Source organism: Quercus suber, unplaced genomic scaffold (genome assembly GCF_002906115.3).
Source record: "Quercus suber isolate HL8 unplaced genomic scaffold, Cork oak 2.0 scaffold_714, whole genome shotgun sequence".
NCBI lineage: Eukaryota > Viridiplantae > Streptophyta > Magnoliopsida > Fagales > Fagaceae > Quercus > Quercus suber.
In genome coordinates this window covers 227276-247966 of record NW_027070155.1, presented here as the reverse complement: position 1 = coordinate 247966, position 20691 = coordinate 227276, and the positions used below count along the sequence as shown (strand labels likewise).

Here is a 20691-nt window from a genome sequence, read left to right as displayed (position 1 = left end):
TTTGTGGAAGTGCAAAATCAAAGCCTGAAGCTCTTTTAGCAGTAAGCAGAAGGGGATTAATCTTCCCTCTCTGCCTTTTCTGAGTCACGATTTGTGTGCAACAACAAAAGTCCTTAAAAACGTAGCTAGTGATCACACTAGTTCAAAACCGTTAGCACAAACTAGACCTCCTATCAATATAGAAGTACTCTAGCATACATATATGCTCATTCCTTATTCATTTCCAATCACAATACGTAATATCTTAAAAGAAAAATGGTTGTTTTTGGTACCGCGCGAGTAGTTGGTCTCTATGTGGCAACTATGTAAGAAAGGTGAAACACGCTGCTGCCAAATTAAAGCATATTGATAAATCGTAAATGATAATGTTAGCAAAATATCTTTGAGGGAAGCCCACTTAAGATTGTGGGTTTGTGATGGCCTTGTCTTGTAGTGACAGACAAGAAAAGAAAGTGACATATAACAAGGATAAGTGATATTTATCTTACAATTGAAAGGGAAAGAAAAGAAATGGAGCACTTTTTTCTTTGGTTGAGAAAAAGCTCTACTTCAAATCATCCTTATCAGCTTGTTTTATTATACTCTTGGATATGGAAATAGTACTACCGCAGAAATTTCATCTGCTTACGATATATAACAAGAAATTCCAACTCTTTCACTTTCCCCTTCCCACTCTACATCATCTTCACTTGCAAATGCACAATATATGATTCTAGCTATGACACTATCGCCCAATTTATTTGATATCGGATTGGCCTAGGCTTATGTCTCTGATGTATTTCCTCTAGGAGGATTTGAGTCTCACGTCTGTCACTGTTGTAACAATGTCTATAAGATGCCACCATGTTCTTCGTAGAAGTTTCTAATTCTCTCATTTCTTCCAATACAATTTGTCTGTTCCGGCACTTTATACTACAGAAGCCTTGGTCACCCCTGCATTAACATAACATAACAAAAATTACCCGTACATGTACACATCTTTATGAAGGCTTAGTTTCTTGTCACATAGGTAACACATTTTTAGAAAGCTAGATTCAAGAGATTTAGTATGAAGATGAATTAGTGGGAATTGAGAGGTGGGTTGGGTTAATTTCAATGCGGATTTGACAAGGATATTGGATTCACCATGTGAAATCTGAGTAAGGATTTGTGACCCAACAGCTAATGTAGTGTGGTTGTTTGAGATTGCATGGCCTGCATAGCTGGATTTACTATGTTGTTTACTCTGCTTATTCACCTCATCTTCCATTTTGAAGGGACTCTTGAACTTTAGAAGATTTTTGTGGGGATTCTAGCATTTTACCCTTATTTTTAAAAATTTTTAGCAATATGTCTATGTTTTGAAACTATTTAGATCCATACCGCTGTTTTGAAACCTGATTTTAGTTTCAATCAAAAAATTCGATTTTAATAAAATCAGTTATGCCAAGTTCCATACCTATATCTACGTTCAAGGAGCCCTATAGCTGAGTTCCATAGAACTCGAGTTCCATAAAACTCGAGTTCCATACCTATAGCTACGTTCATAGAACTCGAGTTCCAAGCAAGTTTTGTTTTTTTTTGTTTTTTTTTTTTTTTTTTTTTATGTTTGATCACCCCATATTCAATTTTCTATCAATCGAGTTTTAAAATAGGAGCATAGACCTAAATAGTTTAAAACAAAGACATATTGCTAAATTTTTTAAAAAACTAAGGGCAAAATGCTAGAATTCTCAGAGAGAGAGAGAGAGAGAGAGAGAGAGAGAGAGAGAGAGAGAGAGAGAGAGAGAGAGAGAGAGAGAGAGAGAGAGAGAGAGAGAGAGAGAGAGAGAGAGAGAGGAATTCGATGAAGTTGTGAAGTGGATAAGTGAATGATATTTAAAGGCATTTGGTACACACTCAGAAAAATAATGACAAAAGGAAAACGACATGTTTTACTGTTGTTGGTACTGTTTTTGCTTCCCACGTGCTTCATTTTGTTTTGTCTATAATAATTTTATAATCTTTACCGCGTTTTGCATTGCATGCTTTGTCTAAAGACTAAAGTTTAAACAAAAATTATATTGTAAGAAATTATTAGAGGACCCAAGAAAAAATGGACGAAAGAAAGAGTAAGAGGGACTCAGGGACCTTGTTTTACGAAAGTGAGCATTAGGACGAGCCGCAAAACAGAAAATAACCTAACAAGGGAAGACCATTGGCTTCGAAATCCAATTGCTGTCTCGGTCGATCGTGCTGTTCCTTCTTGGCTAATGTCTGCCATGTAGAAAAGGAAGAAAGAAAATGTAGTATAATGCTGTAGAATGAGAAAATAGTAAGATATGAGCAAATTGGTTATATAAATTCTTGGTTAAAATACATTTTGGCAATTTCAAATTAATTTAGTTTTGCTATCAACTTGATCCGTAGAATTTCAAATTTAGTTATTTTAATGCCCAAGAACATAATTGTTTAATGTAGTTATCTTTCTCGCAATGCATGGGACTTATGACTTTATTAATTCTTGTTGATAGTTTTATATATGATAAAATACTATTTTGATACTTAAATTTAACCAAAATTTTGTTTTTCATTCATAAACTATAAGAAATTCATTTTTTGTCTTTAAACTATTAAACTATTTGCCTTTTCCTTAAATATTGAAATGTTTTATTTATGTCTTTAAACTTAAAAAAAAATCTTTTTCATCCCTAAATTATTGAAAACTATTCGTTTTTCATCCCTATTTTTGTTAATAAACTATTGAAAAAACTCTTTACAAAGTTAAAGAATGAAAAAAAAAAAAAAATTAATAGGAACGAATTTTTATTTTTATTTTTATTTTTATTTTATAGAAAAGTTTAGAGACCATAATAGTATTTTACCATTATATATATATATATATATGTATGATAGTTTTTCATTTTATCTAAATGATTCCTTTATAGAGTTGATGCCACTTGCAGCTCTACATGTATTGTTCATTGCACACAAAAAATAAAAATTATACTTGGAAAAAAAATGTTTATATACATAATTATTTTCAAGTTAAAATGTTTTGACCTCCCTAAAAAAATATTGAACATCCACTTGAGAATCTCAAGAATTTGGATGCAACAAAAGTAGAGTAATGCTAACATTTATGACATTTTTACAACAAACTCTAGATAGCAAGCTGTTACAAGTTTTAAATCGGGTCCACAATTGACATCACATTTTTATCTATCAATAATAGCTTGACACCAAAAATTTGTTGTGAAAATATTGTAACCTATAGCATTTCTCACAAAAATAATCTTGGCACCAAACATAATTATTAAACCCTTAAACAAAAACATAATAAATAAAAGTCCTTATATAAACAATAAAAATTAGTCCTAATTGTTGTGAAAATATAAACCCAATTGCACAAGATTAATGAGGAGAGAAGAAAAATAAACACAAGAAATTTATGTGGTTCAGCAATATGCCTACGTTCATAAGCGGCAATAGAGAAAGCTCCACTATACGCAAGGAGATTACAATAGTAGCACCTTATTGTATTTGTGCTAGTCTTGTAGCTAGCCTCTTTCTCTCAATTGTACAATACAATTCCACAAGCCGTAAAATAGTGTATGCGCACACACGTGCACACGCGCGCGCGCACACACACACACAGGGTGTCCAAAGGTTGGGTTGGGTCGGTTCGGGTTTGGGCTTAACCCATACTTGACTCGATAGAATTAGGTGGTAGAAAAGAGCACTCGCCACTGACCAAAGAGGAGATTGGATCGAATCTAGTCAGTTTTCGAGTGAGGTGGGTTGGGTTTCAGTTGAAATTGAAGGCAATAGATCTTGGCGGAGATGCCATCAAAGATGGTAGATCTAGGTGAAGCTACAAACGATGAAGACAAATTGGGATCGAAGAAGACATATCGAGACAAGAAAAAGACAAATCAGGGCATGGAGAGGGAGATTATGGCACGACGAAGGATATTGGGCATGGCATAAGCAATTTAGCACAGTGAGGTGTTAGGCATGATGAAGATATATCTAAGCACAGTAAATACAAATCTAGACAGAGTATCAAATGGCGAAGGGGTGGCGGTCGGGTCAGTTTGGAACGGGTTTCGAATGGGAGCACCCACCATCGACTACCAAGGTGTCAAGTTGGCAAATGGTCGGCTCAGGTTTGAGTAGTTTTGTCTGGTGGTTCAGGTGGCGGTTTCTAGTGGTCAACCCTACACACACTAACAAAGTTGGCTAATGTATCCTAATACAACTAGGACTTAATTTGTTTGTGCCATGATATATATCTCCAAAACCAAATAGGACATGGTTTCCTACTTCCATTAGAGCAAACTAAGGCCACCAACTTTGCCAAATATCTAAAGTCAAGCCACATCCCAACACAAATAATAGCACCAAAAAAAAAAAAAAAAAAAAAAGGAAGCTCAAATAACAACAAGATTATGCCAAACAACAACACATGAACAGAATATTCAACAAAAAGTTCATTAAAAAACAAAAAAAATAAAAATAAAAACTTCTGGTTATTTAGGTTTGTAACTCTTTCAATCCATTGCATACAAATAATCTATAATTTTTTTTTTTAACAATACCAAGAGAGATATTGTGAGTTGTGAATTCTCTTTGATGGCCAGCTCTGCCCTCCTTGGCAGTTTGGCTCGTGGTCGCAACATGTATCATCGGTTACTCTCTATCTATTACTTTCTCCATTTTTTTTTTCTATTCTTTGATAATTTAAAAGTGTCTTGCTAGCTTCATTATTTTAATATTAGCATAGTCTTAGTTTCATGTTATCTCTCACCAATCCCTTTTGGGTATTTCATTTTGCTAGTAAAATAAATTTGTAAAACTTCTTGTATTTACATTTTTTTTTTTTTTTTGTGATGTTGATAAATTTTAGATTTTATATCATTTAACTTTCTTAATGACTACCTTAAAAAATTTCTAGTGTTGCCACTGCTTTGTGCATGGCCAACCATCCAGATTCAATATTAATTTTGCTCTTTCTTATCATTTGCTATCTGTGGGGGAACGTATAACCAATAAGGTATGAGAAGTTGAATGAGGTCTTGAGATTACCTTTGTCAAAGGGTAATCCAAAAGATAAATTATTTTCCATTCAATTTTTTAAACTTCATAGTGTTAAGAAAGGATATCAGTCTTATAGTCAATCCAGATCATTTACATCTTATAGTCATTTGATAATCAATCATGAAAGCTCAAATAGTGTGAAAACACTAATGCTTGTTTAGGCCCCAAATTTTAAATTATGGCTAAATTGCTTTTACTCTAACTTATCTAAGTGTAGAACAAGAGTAAATGAAGTGCAATAAACTAGAACTAATCTAGTGCATAAACATGTACAATAAAAAATAAATGTAAAGCACAAAGAGAAAGGGAAGAGAGATGCAAACACAAGATAACACGGTGATGTGTTATCGAAGAAGAAACCGAAAAACTCGGTGAAAAACCTCTCCGCGATCCTCCAAGTCGAAATTGATCCACTAGTGAATAAATTGGGGTATACAAATATCAAAAAGACCCTCCAAGCCTAATCTACCAAATGTACTTGAGCCCAAGCTCTGGCTATCAACATATTTCTTGGAGTCTTGTCTTCACTAGTTATCCGGATCACGCAATACTGCTCAATTGCATCTGTCAAGCCTCACCGGCTCTTTTTGGCAATTCCCAAATGCTTCCCAAGCTCCAAAACACTCTCTACACTCTAAACAGGTGTGGGTTGTGTTTGGGGTAAAAATCTCCTCTCAAGGTATGACAATGGGAGAGGAAAGGAGAAGAGACTACAAGGATTTCTCACTTAAGGATAAGTAGCTCTTTCTCTAAAAGGTGGGTGTGTTGTAGAAACCTCTCTAGGGTTTTCTTCTAAATGGTTTCCTTACACTTTTACGGGTAATGAACGTATATATAGTATGAGTGAAGGGCATAAGAGTCACACTTAAAATCTCAGCTATCAGTGCATTTCGTAGGTCATCTCGCGAGTTGGCCAAGTCATGAGATGAGCTGCGAAACTCATTGACTCTTCAGCTTCTGGCATGTGCTTCTCATATGACTTTTGCGGGTTGCACCACTTGTGAGCCAAGTCGTGAGATTAACTTCTTGAGCAATCTTCACCAACTTAATACTAAACTCAATACAATAAAATCCCATAAAATGCAAGGAAATAAATTGTTGCAATTACGACACTTTTTTCCATGGAATAAAGTCAATATAAAACATAGTGGTAAATCACAAATTTATAAATCAAGATCTAGTTCATTTGTGAGCCCTACTAAATTGAAGCGCCCTAATAAATTTTTGCTCTTCTTATGGAAACTAATTCACAATGCTTTATCTAGATCTGTTAAAGCTGAGTTGCAAAAGGGACAAGCTTGCTGTGTCTTTTGTGGAATTGGTGAAGAAACCGCTGGATCATCTTTTTCTGTTATAACAAGAGTTAGAGAAGTTTGGTTTGCTTCTAATTGTGCACTTAAATATGATTTGTTACAACCTCAATTAATTGGATTCTAGCTGGACCAGTAGATTAATGCTAATTTTGAGGATCCAGTTGCTGTAATACTTCTTGGTGTTTTATGGTCGATTTGAATCTTCAGGAATAAGGTTGCACTAGAGGGATGAGTTTCTTGAACAAATTCATAACAGAAGATGGGCTACTAGTTGTGAAACCGTTTTAACAGCAAGGAATGGTTTTGTAAATGTAATGGCTACTAGTAGGAATCAGAAGTTTTTAATTATGGTAGTTGTGAGATGGAAAGCTATTTTGTTGGTTGCAGGTGGTAAAATCAGATTAAGAGGGAAATTTAGTGAGGTTGCTTTCGAATGTAGGAATGGCTATTTTTGCGGAAGTGCAAAATCAAAGCGTGTAGCTCTTTTAGCAGTAAGCACAAGGGGAATTAATCTTCCCTCTCTGCCTTTCTGAGTCATGATTTATGTGCGACACCAAGGTCCTTAAAAATGTAGCTAGTGACACACTACTCCAAAACTGTTAGCACAAACTAGACCTCCTCTCACTTGCAGTACTCTAGCGTACATATGCTCACTCCTTGTCCATTTCCAATCACAAGACGTAATATCTTAAAAGAAAAATGGTTTGTTTTTGCTACCGCACGAGTAGTTGGTCTCAATGTGGCAACTATGTAAGAATGGTGAAACACGCTGTTGCCGAATCAATCAAAGCATATTGATAAATGATAATGTTCATTTGGCACACTTGATGGAAATGCTCTAACAATGTTCATTTGCCTTGCTTAGGTGAAACTCATAGTTTTATTGACCTAATCAAGTGCGGAAGAAAAGCCCTTGGCCATCAAGTCCCTGTCTGAGAGAGAGAGAGAGAGAGAGATTTTAGGAGAACTTTTTTCTTAAGAAAAATGTTTCTTGGTAACTATCACGAGTTTCTGGAATAGTTATTATGCAGTGGTGGATAACTCTTAACTAAAGCAAACTAAGTATACGAATAGTTTCTGTCCAAAAGTTCCAATATCTTATCGATATTGTTATAATCCATTATCCATATTGCCCCATGAAACATTTCTTAGACCTGGTATGAAAACAAACTTTACAAATAAATAAATAAATAAATAATCACTTTCAAATTACAAAGCATCGAGATTTATTTAATGTGTTCATTCTTGGGGCATAAAAATCAATTGAATATATGTCAATAGAATTAAACTAGTTGTTAACCCGTACGATGTACAGGAAAGCTATTGATAACTTCCCTAATATGAAAAAAAAAAAAAATCAATATCATGTTATAAATTATATACCAAACCAATAAAATCTATCGCATGTAATGAGTATCATGATAACCAAGAGCTTTAGATCATATTTAGAAAATATATAACTGACATAAGTACACGCCAATACAATTAATTACACAGGGATTAGCAGTACACGTTAAGAAAGACTCTATGCTTGAAAAGTTTCTCTGACCTAGGGTAAGGCATGCCGAACCCTAGCAGCCGGTAGAATAGTGAATGCCTACTTTGAAGGAGGCAAAACAGTTTTTATCTTTGAGTATTGTTTTTTCGTTGGCTTTTGAGGTAAGAGTGTAGTTAGTTTTGAGTGATGGAGAAGTTAATGGGTTCATGGGAGAAGTTCTCTCTTTCAGAGTCGGAAGGAAATAAGTTTACAGTTCAAGAGGAATCCAGGTTGGGGGATTTTTCTCTTAGTAGCAAAATTCCATACGAGAAGGGTGTTGAATATGGAAGCCATAGCAAAGACCTTCAAACTCCTACGGAGGACAAGAAAGGGTTTCGAGATTAGGGATATGGGCGACCACATGGTGCTGTTTGCATTCCCTGAGGTAACGGACATTGATAGGGTCCTCCAAGGTGAGCCTTGGATGTTTGACAAGCACCTGGTGGCCTTAAAAAGGATGGAGAAAAGCGAAGTCATCAGAGAGTTAGACTTTAGTCGCACCAGTTTCTGGGAGCAAGTTCATGATCTACCAATCCGAAGTTCAACAATGGGAATAGCAAAGGAAATTGTTTCGATAGCGGGTCAGGTGGATATGAAGGCTACTGAGGAGGGTGATTAAAACAATTTTAATTTCCTTAGACTCAGGGTAGCAGTGGACACATCAAAACCTTTATGCCGAGGGAGAAAGATTACTATAAGGGTCGTCAATGGGCCGGGTCGGGTTGGCCCGGCCCATTTTTACTTGGCCCAAGGGCACAATGGGCTGGGCATAATGGGCTATTAACTAGTTAACGGGCCGGATCGTGCTGGGCCGAAAGAGAAAACCTCAGCCCATGACCCTGCCCATGGGCAATGCCCATTTTGTCTTTAATGGGCTAGATTACAAAGTTGGGCCTAATGGGCTACCCATGAGATTGTGTTAGCATTTTTTTTTATTATTTTTAGAAATAAATAATCAATTTTTAATAAGGAAATAATCAATCTAGTTTTTTTAAAAGGAAATGATCAAAGACTTTAATACTTAATTACAATTTTTTTTATTGTCAAATCTATTTAATTTTTTTAAAAAAAAATAAGGCTTCAAATAGTTTTTTATTTTTATCTTTAATAAAAAAAATCAAATGGTTAATTCAAATTTGCTAGACTACTAGAAAAATATATATTTAGTAAACTAAGTTTAGCATAATTACTTTAAGTATCTTAGTGGTTGGGAGAGTTTTCTTAAGAAATTCTATTACAATATCTCAAGATCAATTCTTCATACACTTCCTATATATTTTTGTTAAAAATTTTAAGTTATTGGACTGGGCAACGGGTTGGGCCAACGGGCTGGGCTACTGGGCTAGCCCACTGGGTGCCCATGGGCATAAAAACTAGCCCACGGCCTAACCCACTAGGCTAGTGGGCTACCCATGGGCTTTAATAACAACGGGCTGGGCTGCCCATTAGCCCGATGGGCTGCCGGGTTTTTGGGTCGGCCCGTGGGCCATGGGCTATTTGATGACCCTTAGATTACTATGAGTGATGGAAAGGAGGGATGGGTTAGGTTCAAATATGAGAGGCTACCCAATATTTGCTTTTGGTGTGGTAAGTTGACGCACAGCGACAAAGAATGTCCATTGTGGGAAAAGAGTAAGGACAATCTAAAAGCTGGGGATCAACAATTTGGGAGTTGGCTCCGTGCTTCGACACCAAATCCATTTCGACGAACAGTGATCCGTGTGGCTGGGTTTGATGAGGACGAACTGAGTGAGGGTGATGGCATGCATGCTGATGGAGATAGGGCTGAGGCTGAACCAGAACAGAACGGGCACAAGGAAGGAGATGACGGTAGTCTGGTGGGCGACGCCATAACTGTTATGAAAACTTCAGATTTTTCGGCCCACAATAATGACGTCCCATTAAATATGGAGTTAATCCATAACAGCCTGGAATTTTTGAATTCAGAAAATAAGATTAATGAAGCGGATTTTTGGGCATAGTTGAAGGACATTGATGAGGATTTGGCTAAGTTTAATAACGTAGAGTTTTCAGAAGGAGTATCAGAGGTGAGATTGGCTAACAGTAATTTGGTCCCAGCAGAGGAGTTTGATACTAATGGGCTTGCATTGTTGGGCCCGGATAAGTATTAGAATGCAACCCATGAGGAAGTAAGGCCCAAACCGAGGAGATGGGTTCGTAGAGAGCAAAATAAGAGTGGCCCAAAGGAGAAAGCTCTTCTCTGTTAAAAAAGAGAAGAGACAGGGAGGAGGAAGACACAGAACTGGAGTCTGAGGAAGTTAAGAAAAAATGGCTAAGACCTGTTCAATGATATTGGTGGAGGCTAGTTCCCAGCCCCGTCGGCAACAATGAATCTCTTAGCGTGGAACTGCCGGGGGCTTGGGAACCACCGTGCAGTTGCTGAGCTTGTCGATATAGTGCAAGCGCAAGGTCCCACTATCATGTTTTTGTCTTAAACATGGTCGGATCGAGATCATATGGAATGGGTTCGTTGTGAGTTGAAGTTTGATGGTTGTTTCACTGTTCCTAGTAATGGTAGAGGAGGAGGATTGACTTTACTATGAAAGGATGAGGATGTAGTTTAGGTCGACAATTCCTTGAACTATCACATTGACGCTATAGTGCATGGGGGCTCGGAGAGGGCATGGCATCTGACGGGTTTTTATGGTGAACCTGAACCAATAGGAGGAGTGAGGGGTGGAGTAGGTTACGCGTGTTAAGCTCCAAACCAGCCCTCCCATGGTGTTGCATGGGTGATTTCAACGAATTATTGGAGGTGGAAGATAAGCGCGAAGGTGCTCCACGGTCACATAACCTCATGCAGGCATTCCGTGAAGTCCTTGATGATTGCGGGTTTGTCGATTTGGGATATTTGGGACCAGATTTTACATGGCATGGAAAATGAAGGGGAGAGTTGGTGTGGGAATGCTTAGATAGAGGAGTTGCAAATTATGATTGGTTGAACCGGTTTCCCGCCAGTAGAGTGAAGCATCTCCATTGTTTCACTTCGGACCATAGATCGGTTCAGTTAGTACTGGATCCAAATGGTGAAAGCCACAAATGGAATTGTAAACTTTTCAGATTTGAAGCGATGTGGACGTCTGACCTGGGTTGTACTGTCTCAAGCCGTTGTCTCCTTACCTCTTTCTATTTTGTGCGGAAGGATTAAATGCTATTCTAAAAAGGGCTACAGATAATGGTGATATTCATGGGTTCTCCATTTGTAGAAGAGGACCAAAGCTCACTCACCTCTTTTTTGCAGATGATTGCTTACTATTTTGCAGGTCTACTCTGGAAGAGTGTGATAAAATAAAAGAGCATCTAACCATTTATGAAGTGGCATCAGGCCAAGTGGTAAATTAGGGCAAGACTACTCTCTCTTTCAACAAGAACACAGATGAAGCAGTCCAAGAAGAAATAAAGGTGTCGCTGGGCATTCCAGCAATCCAACACTATGAGAAGTATTTGGGTCTTCCATCCTTTGTGAGTCGAAACAAGAAAGCTTGCTTCACACAGATTAAAGAATGCATTTGGTCAAAAATGCAAGGATGGAAGGAGAAATTGCTATCCCAAGCCGGGAAGGAAATCATGATCAAGGTGGAAATCCAATCTATTCCAGCCTACCTAATGAGTGTTTTCAAGCTTCCGGTAAGCTTATTCAAAGACATCGAAGCAATGATCATAAAATTTTGGTAGGGGTAGGGAGGGGCAAAGAAGATCCATTGGGTGAAATAGAGTACACTATGTAGCTCTAAATCAGTGGGAGGAATGGGTTTTTGCAACATCCAAAATTTTAATAAGGCTATGCTTGCCAAGCAGGCCTGGCGGTTGCACCATAAAAGGGACACTACTGTGTAAGTTTTTCAGCTCCAAGTATTTTTCGGAGGGGAACATCATGGAGGCTTCTGTCTCTTCAAAGTGCTCCTATGCATGGCATAGCATTTTGCAGTCTAGGGAGGTGATCCAGAAGGGGGTGGTTTGGAGGATTAGGGATGGTCGTTCTATAAGTATTTGGGACTATAATTGGCTACCCGAACCTAGTGGGAGAAAGGTGATATCACCAAAACTAGGGGGAGGTTTGGATAAAGTTTATGATCTTTTTTACCCAAATACCAAGATGTGGAATGATGAGCTGTTGGAGACTCTCTTTTATCCCTGGGAAGCGGAGGTGATTAGAAGAATCTATGTGAGTAGTCTGTGCCATGAGGACTGCCTAATGTGGCTTTGGTCACCTAATGGAAGTTACTCGGTGAAATCGGCTTACCAAATGCTTGCAAACGAGGCCCTCAACTTGTCTCGTTCTTCATCTGATGGGATGTCAAAGAAGTTATGGAATGGTATTTGGAAGATAAAAGCTCCTCCAAAAATTACACACTTTATTTGGAGAGCGGTCAAGGACTCTCTGTCTTCAAGGCAAAACTAAGTTCGACGGCAAATCAAGGTAGACGAGACGTGTTCCCTCTGTAATGAACACCAAGAAACAATATTGCATGCTTTGTAGTTGTACGATCATGCTAAGGCAGTATGGAAATCGGTGCTCTGTTTTGCGAAGTTGTATCAGAGGAATTTCAGATCAATCATGGAAATTGTTGAGGCTATAATGGAGCAAGGGCCAGCATTCACAGTGGCGTTATTCTCCACCGTTGCACGGAGTTTGTGGGAGAGAGGAAATAGAATTAGAGAGAACCAGCCATTGTGGCCTCTCCATGAGATCGGGAACAGAGCAAAGGAGTTGGTGGTGGAGTTCTTTGACTCTCACGAACTGGACCCACGCTCAGTGCCACAAACTCCTTGGGTTTGATGGTCACCGCCTCTAGTGGGTTTTTATAAAACAAACTTCGATGCGGCCTTGTTTGAGGAAAGTAATTTCGCAGGGATAGGAGTGGTTTTCAGGGACTGTTTGGGTGAAGTTATTGGTGCTCTAAGTCAGAAGATCCTACTGTCCCAGTCCGTTGAGCATGCAGAAGCTTTAGCAGTGAGTCAAGCAATGAAGTTAGCAACGGAGCTTAGTCTTTTTGATGTTATTTTTGAAGGTGACAGCTTATGGGTTATAACAGCTATTAACTCATCTGAAGCATGCCGTATTATGTTTGGGCATATTATTAAGGAGATTCATGGTCTTAGTTTGTCTTTAGTAAGCTGTCAATTTAAGCATATTCGTAGGGAGGGAAATTCCTTGGCCTATGCCTTGGCCAGAAGAGCAATTCTAACTGCAGATACTAATATTTGGGTAGAAGAGCTACCTATTGACTTGGATGATGTATTCCAATGTGATTTAAGTTAATAAAACTTGCTTACCTCTTCCTCAAAAAAAAAAAAAAAAACAAAACAAAACAAAACACAAATATAGTTAATTCCATACTGATTCAATCAAATATCTTTCATAAATTACATTAATCGTTCTTGATGTCCAAGATGTATATAAATTATAACATTGCCAGTAAACAAAGATGCTAGGCCTCAATGGGATTGAAAAGGCAACATATATAATGCCAATTTACACAATTTCTGAAATCATTATTTCCACTATTTTGAGAGAGAGAGAGAGAGAGGTGGCTGTTGTGGTGCATCTCTTAAGAAGAATCTACCTTGTAATCGACCAAGAATATACCTTCGTTTCTTTTCAAAACTGCACCATCTGGCATCGGTGTGGACACAAGTACTTCTTTGTACACAAATGCAAATGCAAATGCAAGTTATAAGTTGAAGGAGACAAAAACGTTAATAATTATGTAGGTTGTCAAACATGATCACTTGAAAGCATTAGAATATATGTTTTAAGGGTAAAAATTCCTCAAATTCAATTTGTTCAAGGAACCTATAGAATCAATATCAGTCTTACAGATTATAAAGAAAATTAAAATAAAAGACATTACGATAGCAAGTTATGTCCGCCTCAAGCAATGTGTTCCAAGTTTGAGTCTTGAAATCAGCCTAAGCCACCTCTCCCAAACCTTTTTTTAATTTAAATAGTAAATATCTACCACATCAGTAACATTAATCATATAAAAAATATGGAATGATATTCTTATCAAATGAGATAATATCTCCATGACAGACTTCAGCTTTGACCCTATTCTTCCTCAACCACTCCAAATTGAGATATCACATTTTCCCTATAGTAAAAAATATACATTATGTAAACAGAATTAAGGAGAGACAAAAGCATTAAGAGAATAGAATAAGCAACCTTGTGTCATTGAGGAAGACCAAAATATCTTGCAATGAAAAGCAAGCATACCTGTACCAAAACCACCACAATGGTGGAAACTATGACTTTTGTGTGTACTAGTAAACAACAGCATCTTGCTACAAAATTTAGTCTTTACAATTTTGTCAACAAAATTCACATATATTTATACATAGAGATATATATCACTTATCAAACAACAGCTTTTCAGTGTGACTTTTTCCAAAAAAAAGGAACTGATATACAAGGAAAAAAAAATTTAGAACCCAAATGGCATTGATTTAAATAGAAATTTTTTTTTTTATATTAATCATTAAAACATTAACGCAAAGTTAATCAAAATTAAATAACTAGATAAAATATTTTCACAAAAAGACAAAAGGAAGATATAATACCTAAAGGTCAGATGTCATTTCCAAACTTTTCAAGGGCTTCATACTCCTCCATCTCCACCTCTACCTCTACCGCTACCTCTACTTTTCCACCACTCCTACACCTTCTAAAACACCAAAATAACCAAACCTCCTAAAATGAAGTCATTTAATGCAATTTAAAAAAAAAAAAATTAAGTCATTAAAATAACAGCAAATGACTAACAGCAAGATCCTTTTGAAAACCAATTTTAAATAGTTCAAGGCTTCCAAAATTTGAGACTTTCAAGTTTCTTCTAGAATAGATAACTATAAGTTGGGCTGATTATGCTCTTTTGGTAGTATTGCCTAGTAGATCTACTGTTCAAACATTACAATGGTTCCAAATGAGCCCTTCAATATTCTATCATCAACGTAGAATTCAGCTAGTAGCTTCAAAAAGAATTTGATTTGCAAAGTAGACCACTTACCATTATTCGGGTCTCTTTCAAGATAGAAATTGGTAAAAAGCATTTATGAATATAATAAGTATAGATGATAATTCAGTGATATAACAATAGGGGAAGTGGCAGCATAAATAAAATCTAAATACATCTTATAGGGAGTAACAATTAGCATAGCTGCTCCTTTTGGAATTTGGATCAAACATATCTTTGCAGCTCTCCATACCACTTTAAATCACAATCATATCATTGAAAAAATTATAACACTATAAGAAGAAACTATACAATGTATAAAAAGAATTGAAATGGAACAGAGCTGACATTGTACAAAATTATTACAACATAAATTGCTCTGATAAGCCTAGAGACTGAGATAACCTACATTTTTTTATCAGTAAGTTACACATGCATTGGCTGGATCTTGAACCCAAGACCTCACCATCCACTTTGCTCTTACAAGGAAAGGATGTGTGATTTGCTAGAGCTCGTTGGTGCACTGAGAACTAACATACAAGCAGGTTTAGAACACAAAGAGCCTCCACAAAGCTGACCAAGCTTGCTCTCCAGAATTATTCACAGGTTTGATACCCAGTAAATTAAATCAAAACCAACCAACCAAAACACAGAAAACTAAATCCTATGAAATGCAAAATTAAAAATATTTTTTTTTGCGTTTATATATTTTAATGAAGATTAAGTCTTTCAAACATGGAAGACTCATAGCTTGTCTACAATTATATGGATAACAACAAATAAAACCCAAAAATAATTAACTGACATTGAGACCCACAAATCTATAATATATTTAAAATCTTATTCTAAAGTTTTGAATTAAAAGAACACAAATTAGTAAACCAAAGTGCTAAACTAGACCCAAAAACCACAATTTCACTTCTACTAACAAATAAATAAAGAGAATAGGTTAGGGAGGAAATCCTAAATTAAATTGAAAACATCACTAACCATTCCTTAAAACACCAAGAGACAAAGCCTAGGTAGAATTTGATTTTCTATGGTGTTTCCCTAGGAAAAACAAAAAAGAACAGAGAGGAAACATATTAGCAATTGAAATCTATAATTGCAGCAAACCCTAATTAGGAACCCCAAAATCCCAAAACTAATAAAAACCCCAGATCAAAAATTTAGTAGTTTTACTTAGGAACTAATGTATTAGAACTCTGATTTGTATTGTTGACAAACCATGATCAAAATAGGTTTTTAGATTTGTTTTAAACTTGCTCAAAGTAGGTGTTTTATGTAAAGTTGGAATTGAGTTACTGCAGAATTTAGTGTTTAATTCTGTCTAGCTCGATCAATTGAAAGGCATGTAAAATGTTTTTCTGCAGAATTTTCCAACTCAGCCCTAAGCCCATATGACATGTAGGGTTTTATGTTTTGCCCTAAGTATAAAAGGGAAACCTTAGCCACGTTTTTGAGGTTGCTCTGCTTGCTATGTGTGTGAATCTCTTATGAGATCAGAGAGGTGGTTGCCTTCACACATGCTTAGGATTATCAAGAATGAGATTTCATTGAGAGCTTGATAATCATTCAGTTGTTGCACTAAAGTGCTTAAAGATACATAAACGGGTATGCTTGTATTTGCTGGAGAATCCAAGAAAGAAGGAGTCTGTGGTCTCGAAGCTTACACGTGGTCGTGACAGTAAGTTTTCTACTGGTGGGTAGCAATAGAATGTTAGTACAAACTGTTCTGTTGTACAAACTTCGATTATTTTATAGTGGATTTAGTTTTACCTTGGGGATAGCTAGGTAGGATAGCTAGGTTAAATCCTCCCCAGGTTTTTTAACGTTTTGGTTTTCCTGGGTTATCATATTGTTGTGTTCTTTATTTTCCACACTTTACAATAATATGATATTTGTGTTAACCTAGATTTGCATAATTTACCTAAGTTAATCACTTGGCTAAATAACTAGGTTAATTTGGTTGTGTTTTAAGGAGTTTAAAAACAAACAAGTGGTATTAGAGTAGGTTGCTCTCTTGTTGTAGATCTTTTGATCTCTGAGCTAATCCTTGGCCTCTGTTGTCATGGAATATGGACACTCTCTAGTTATTCCTCCTCACTTTGATGGGAATAATTATGAGTATTGGAAAGTAAGGATTAAAGCATTCCTGAAATCTATTAATGAGAGAGTCTAGAACTCCGTTGAGTATGAATGGGAGAAACCCACTATTCCTATGAGTGAGTGGCAAACTTCTCAGAAAGAAGCAGCCGCTTTCAATAGCAAAGTTGTTAATGCTATTTTCAATATTATTTCTATGAAGGAATTTAAGAGAATCTTTAATGTAGAAGTTGCTCATACTGCTTGAAATATCCTCCAAACTGTGCATTAAGGCACAAAGGCAGTCAAAATTAATAAGTTGCAGCAATTAACTTCTAGATTTGAAAACATTAGGATGTCTAATGATGAATCTTTTGATGAATTCTATACTAAACTTAATGATATTGTTAATTCTGCATATAACTTGAGTGAAATCTATGATCAACCTAAAATTGTTAGGAAGATTCTTAGATCTTTAACTGAAGATTTTAGACCCAAAGTTACTGCCATAATTGAGAGCAGGTATGTGGACTCCATCCCTATTGATGAACTTGTAGGATTTCTTCAGTCCTATGAGTTGGACCTAACCAAAACTAGCAAATCTAAATCAATAGCTCTTAAGTCAGTTGATGATGTTGATATTGGTGGATTCGATGATAAGCTCTCTGCTACAGAGATTGCTTACCTTACCAAAAACTTTTGGAATTTCCTTAGAAACAACAATAGAAGGGTAAAAGGTAAGAACACTACTGAACCTAGAAATTTTAGGAAGAATGATCCCATTAAGGTTAAGGACACTGAAAAACATAGAGAAAAAGTAGGTCAATCTTCTAATAATTCTATGGGTCCCCAATGTTTTGGATGTCAAGGGTATGGTCACATAAAATCTTAATGTTCTACATACTTGAGATCTAAGGGTAAGGCTATGGGTGTAACCCTTAGTGATAATGAAGTTTCTAATGATGAGTCTGGTTCTGACGAGGATGAAAACGTTATTGCTTTCACTGCTATTGCTGTAGTCAATAAAAGTGTGTTTGTTAAAGAGAACCCTTCTGATGGGGAACTCTCTAAGGATGTAGATCTTCAAGAAGTCTACAATAAACTTTGCAAAATTACTGCAAAGGATGCTATGAATGTTGAATTAGGCTTAAAGAAAATTGTATCTCTTGAGCTTGATAAGAAAAATTTGCTTATGAAACTGTTTGATGCTAATGAACTTTTGAACAATGTGAAAACTGAGAATATGCTTTTGCTTGATAAAGTTAAGAATTTGGAACTTGATTTATCTGTTGCTAGATTTGCTAATTCTAAACTTGATCAAATGCTGAGTGTTCAAAAGTCTCCTTCTGACAAATCTAGATTAGGTTTTGTAGAAAGCATCTCTGTGTCTGCACCCCAGTCCACAAACTTTGTTCCTTCTTCTTCCTTTGAACCCCTTGTGAGTGAGGTTGTGAGTAAGACTGTTAAACCTGTAGAGGTCACACCTCCTAGGAAGATTAGGGTTGAACTGAAAGAGGAAGATTTGTGGAAAGTCTGGGCACATTTGTCCAAACTGTTTCAAGTTGTAAGTTATTAAGTGAGTAAATAAGCCAAAAATGTCTGTGCCTCAAGCACGAGATCCTATGATACTTATTGGTGAATTGGTAAAGACTCTTAACCTTTATTCCAATCATGGAGTTAGAAATCACTCTAATGTGAATAAGAACTCCAATGCTCGAGGTGCATTAAAAAGTTTTGGATGCAAAAAACTCAATCTAATTGAGTCTTTGTGACATGGTCTTTGTGCTTCATTGTTCTACTCTTTGTGACCATTGTTCTTTGGTTTTTGTTTTCTTTGTTTCTAGGATTTGCATTGCATAACATTCATGTATTTCATTCTAGGATTTTTTTTAATATATATATAAAAAAAAAAAAAAGGAAAAAGGGAAGCAAATTGTGTTTTGTATTTATTTTCTTGGTTTTGAAAATAAGGTTGGTCAATTTATTTTCATATCATGTCTTTGTACCTTATTTAATTTGGATGAGCTTATTTATTGCACTTTTCTAGTTGAAACTTTGTAGTGCATGTTGTGTGGGAGGATGTTTATAGTTTTTTATCACATGATCTTGATCTTAAAGTCACATGCCTTTGACTGTCGGACCTAACCCTTTTGAGAAAGGCATAAATAACCATCTCACCACCGTTTACTAGCCAATCATAAACACCTTAGTGCATATCGTAAGATTTTGTACTCGAGAAAGTGTAGCACATGCACAAAAAGAACATAAGGTGTAGCCTCGGTTTAAATGTTAAAATTGGTGTGTACATTATGTTAGGTTCTAAGGTCTTAGGATTTTATGTATTTAGAACTCTAATTTGTAATGTTGGCAAACCATGATCAAAACATTGTATGGTGTCTTATTTAGACTTGCTCAAAGTTGGTTTAATATTGTAAAGTTGGAATCGAGTGGCTGCAGAAGTACTTGGGACTTTCGGCCTGGCTCGATCGATCGAATAATAGACTCGATCGATCGAAAATCGCACAGGTTGAATTTTCTGCAGAATTTCCAACTCAGCCCTACTTCATTAAACGTTTAGGGTTTTATGTTTTTACCCTAGGTATATAAATAAAACCTAGCCACGTTTTTGGAGGTTGCCCATATTGTATTGTTGCTCATACATTGCTGTTTTGTGTGAATCTCGTGTGAGATCTTTGAGGAGCTTTCCTTTACACAAAACTTAGGGTTTTCATGGTGGAGATTATTTCAACATCTTGAAGATCATTATTGTTGCAACCATTGGAGATTAAAAGAAAAGCAAGCGGGGAGCTTGTAGCTGATTGAAGAATTCAAGAAAGAAGTAGTCCGTGGATTCGGAGCCTGCGCGTGGTCGTGTCAGGAAGTTCTACTGGTGGTAGCATTAGGAAGTCGAGCGGGGAGCTTGTAGTCCTTTTGTACGAACTTCAATTCTTTCATAGTGAATTCAGGTTAGCCTTGAGGATCGGTGGGTCAAATCCTCCCCAGGTTTTTACCGTGTGGTTTCCTGGGTGATCATATCTTGTGTTATTTATTTTCCGCTGCATTATTATTCTTGATATGATTGTTTGGTTGTTTTAACCTAGAATTGCTTAATTTGACTAAGTAACAACTTGGCTAATTAATCTAGGCTACGCAATCTGTGTGTTTTAAGGGGTCTAAAACCGTTCACATTATTAGACTATAATTAAATCAATCAAATAAAATTGGTGTGTACATTATCCTAGCTATTTTAATTAGTTTCAAATTAAATATAATTGGTGTGTACAATATGAGGCAAATCAAGAAACTTACATGATTGCAAGTTTATGATCTAGGAGATGTGGGAGTATATGATGTAACTCTTTAAGTGATAGTCTCTTTCAAATTCTATGTGATGAATTTTGTAGACTTTGTGTTTGATTTCTATTCACATATCACCTCACATGTATCTCAAGTTTTTGCTAGTTGCACACACTACACAAGTTACTCTTTGCTAAACTTTGTACATGTTATTGTGCGTGTTTTTGGTTTGACCAACCGAGTTTGAAAATTCCTTGAGTTTTATGCAAAACATGTTTGATGCTTAAAAATTTAAGAGATTGGAATGAAAATTTATTTTTGGGAAAACTGAGATTAAAACATGTGTTTTTGAAAAACATTTCATCTCATACTCATGCATTTTATTCATAAAATTCAATGCTTTGAGGAGTTTCTACACAAATAT

At 36.2% G+C, this 20691-nt stretch overlaps 1 protein-coding gene across 1 annotated transcript; it reads right to left on the bottom strand.

Moving 5' to 3' along the window:
• Positions 1-716: 716 nt before the first annotated feature.
• LOC136064599 (FCS-Like Zinc finger 17-like) lies at positions 717-1509 on the bottom strand. Its single transcript, XM_065766530.1, has 4 exons — positions 1449-1509; positions 1363-1376; positions 969-1291; positions 717-933 (listed from the first exon to the last, which is right to left on the bottom strand). Exons 1-4 carry the CDS (start codon positions 1507-1509, stop codon positions 717-719), a joined length of 615 nt encoding a protein of 204 aa, XP_065622602.1.
• Between the last annotated feature and the right edge of the window lie 19182 nt (positions 1510-20691).

Bases quoted from the DNA above. Each gene is read 5' to 3' on its own strand.
- LOC136064599 (XM_065766530.1), bottom strand. From the start codon at position 1,509: ATGGAACTCGAGTTTTATGGAACTCGAGTTCTATGGAACTCAGCTATA. The intron at 934-968 runs GTACGGGTAATT...ATGTTAATGCAG, and splicing joins CTTCATAAAGATGTGTACAT to GGGTGACCAAGGCTTCTGTA.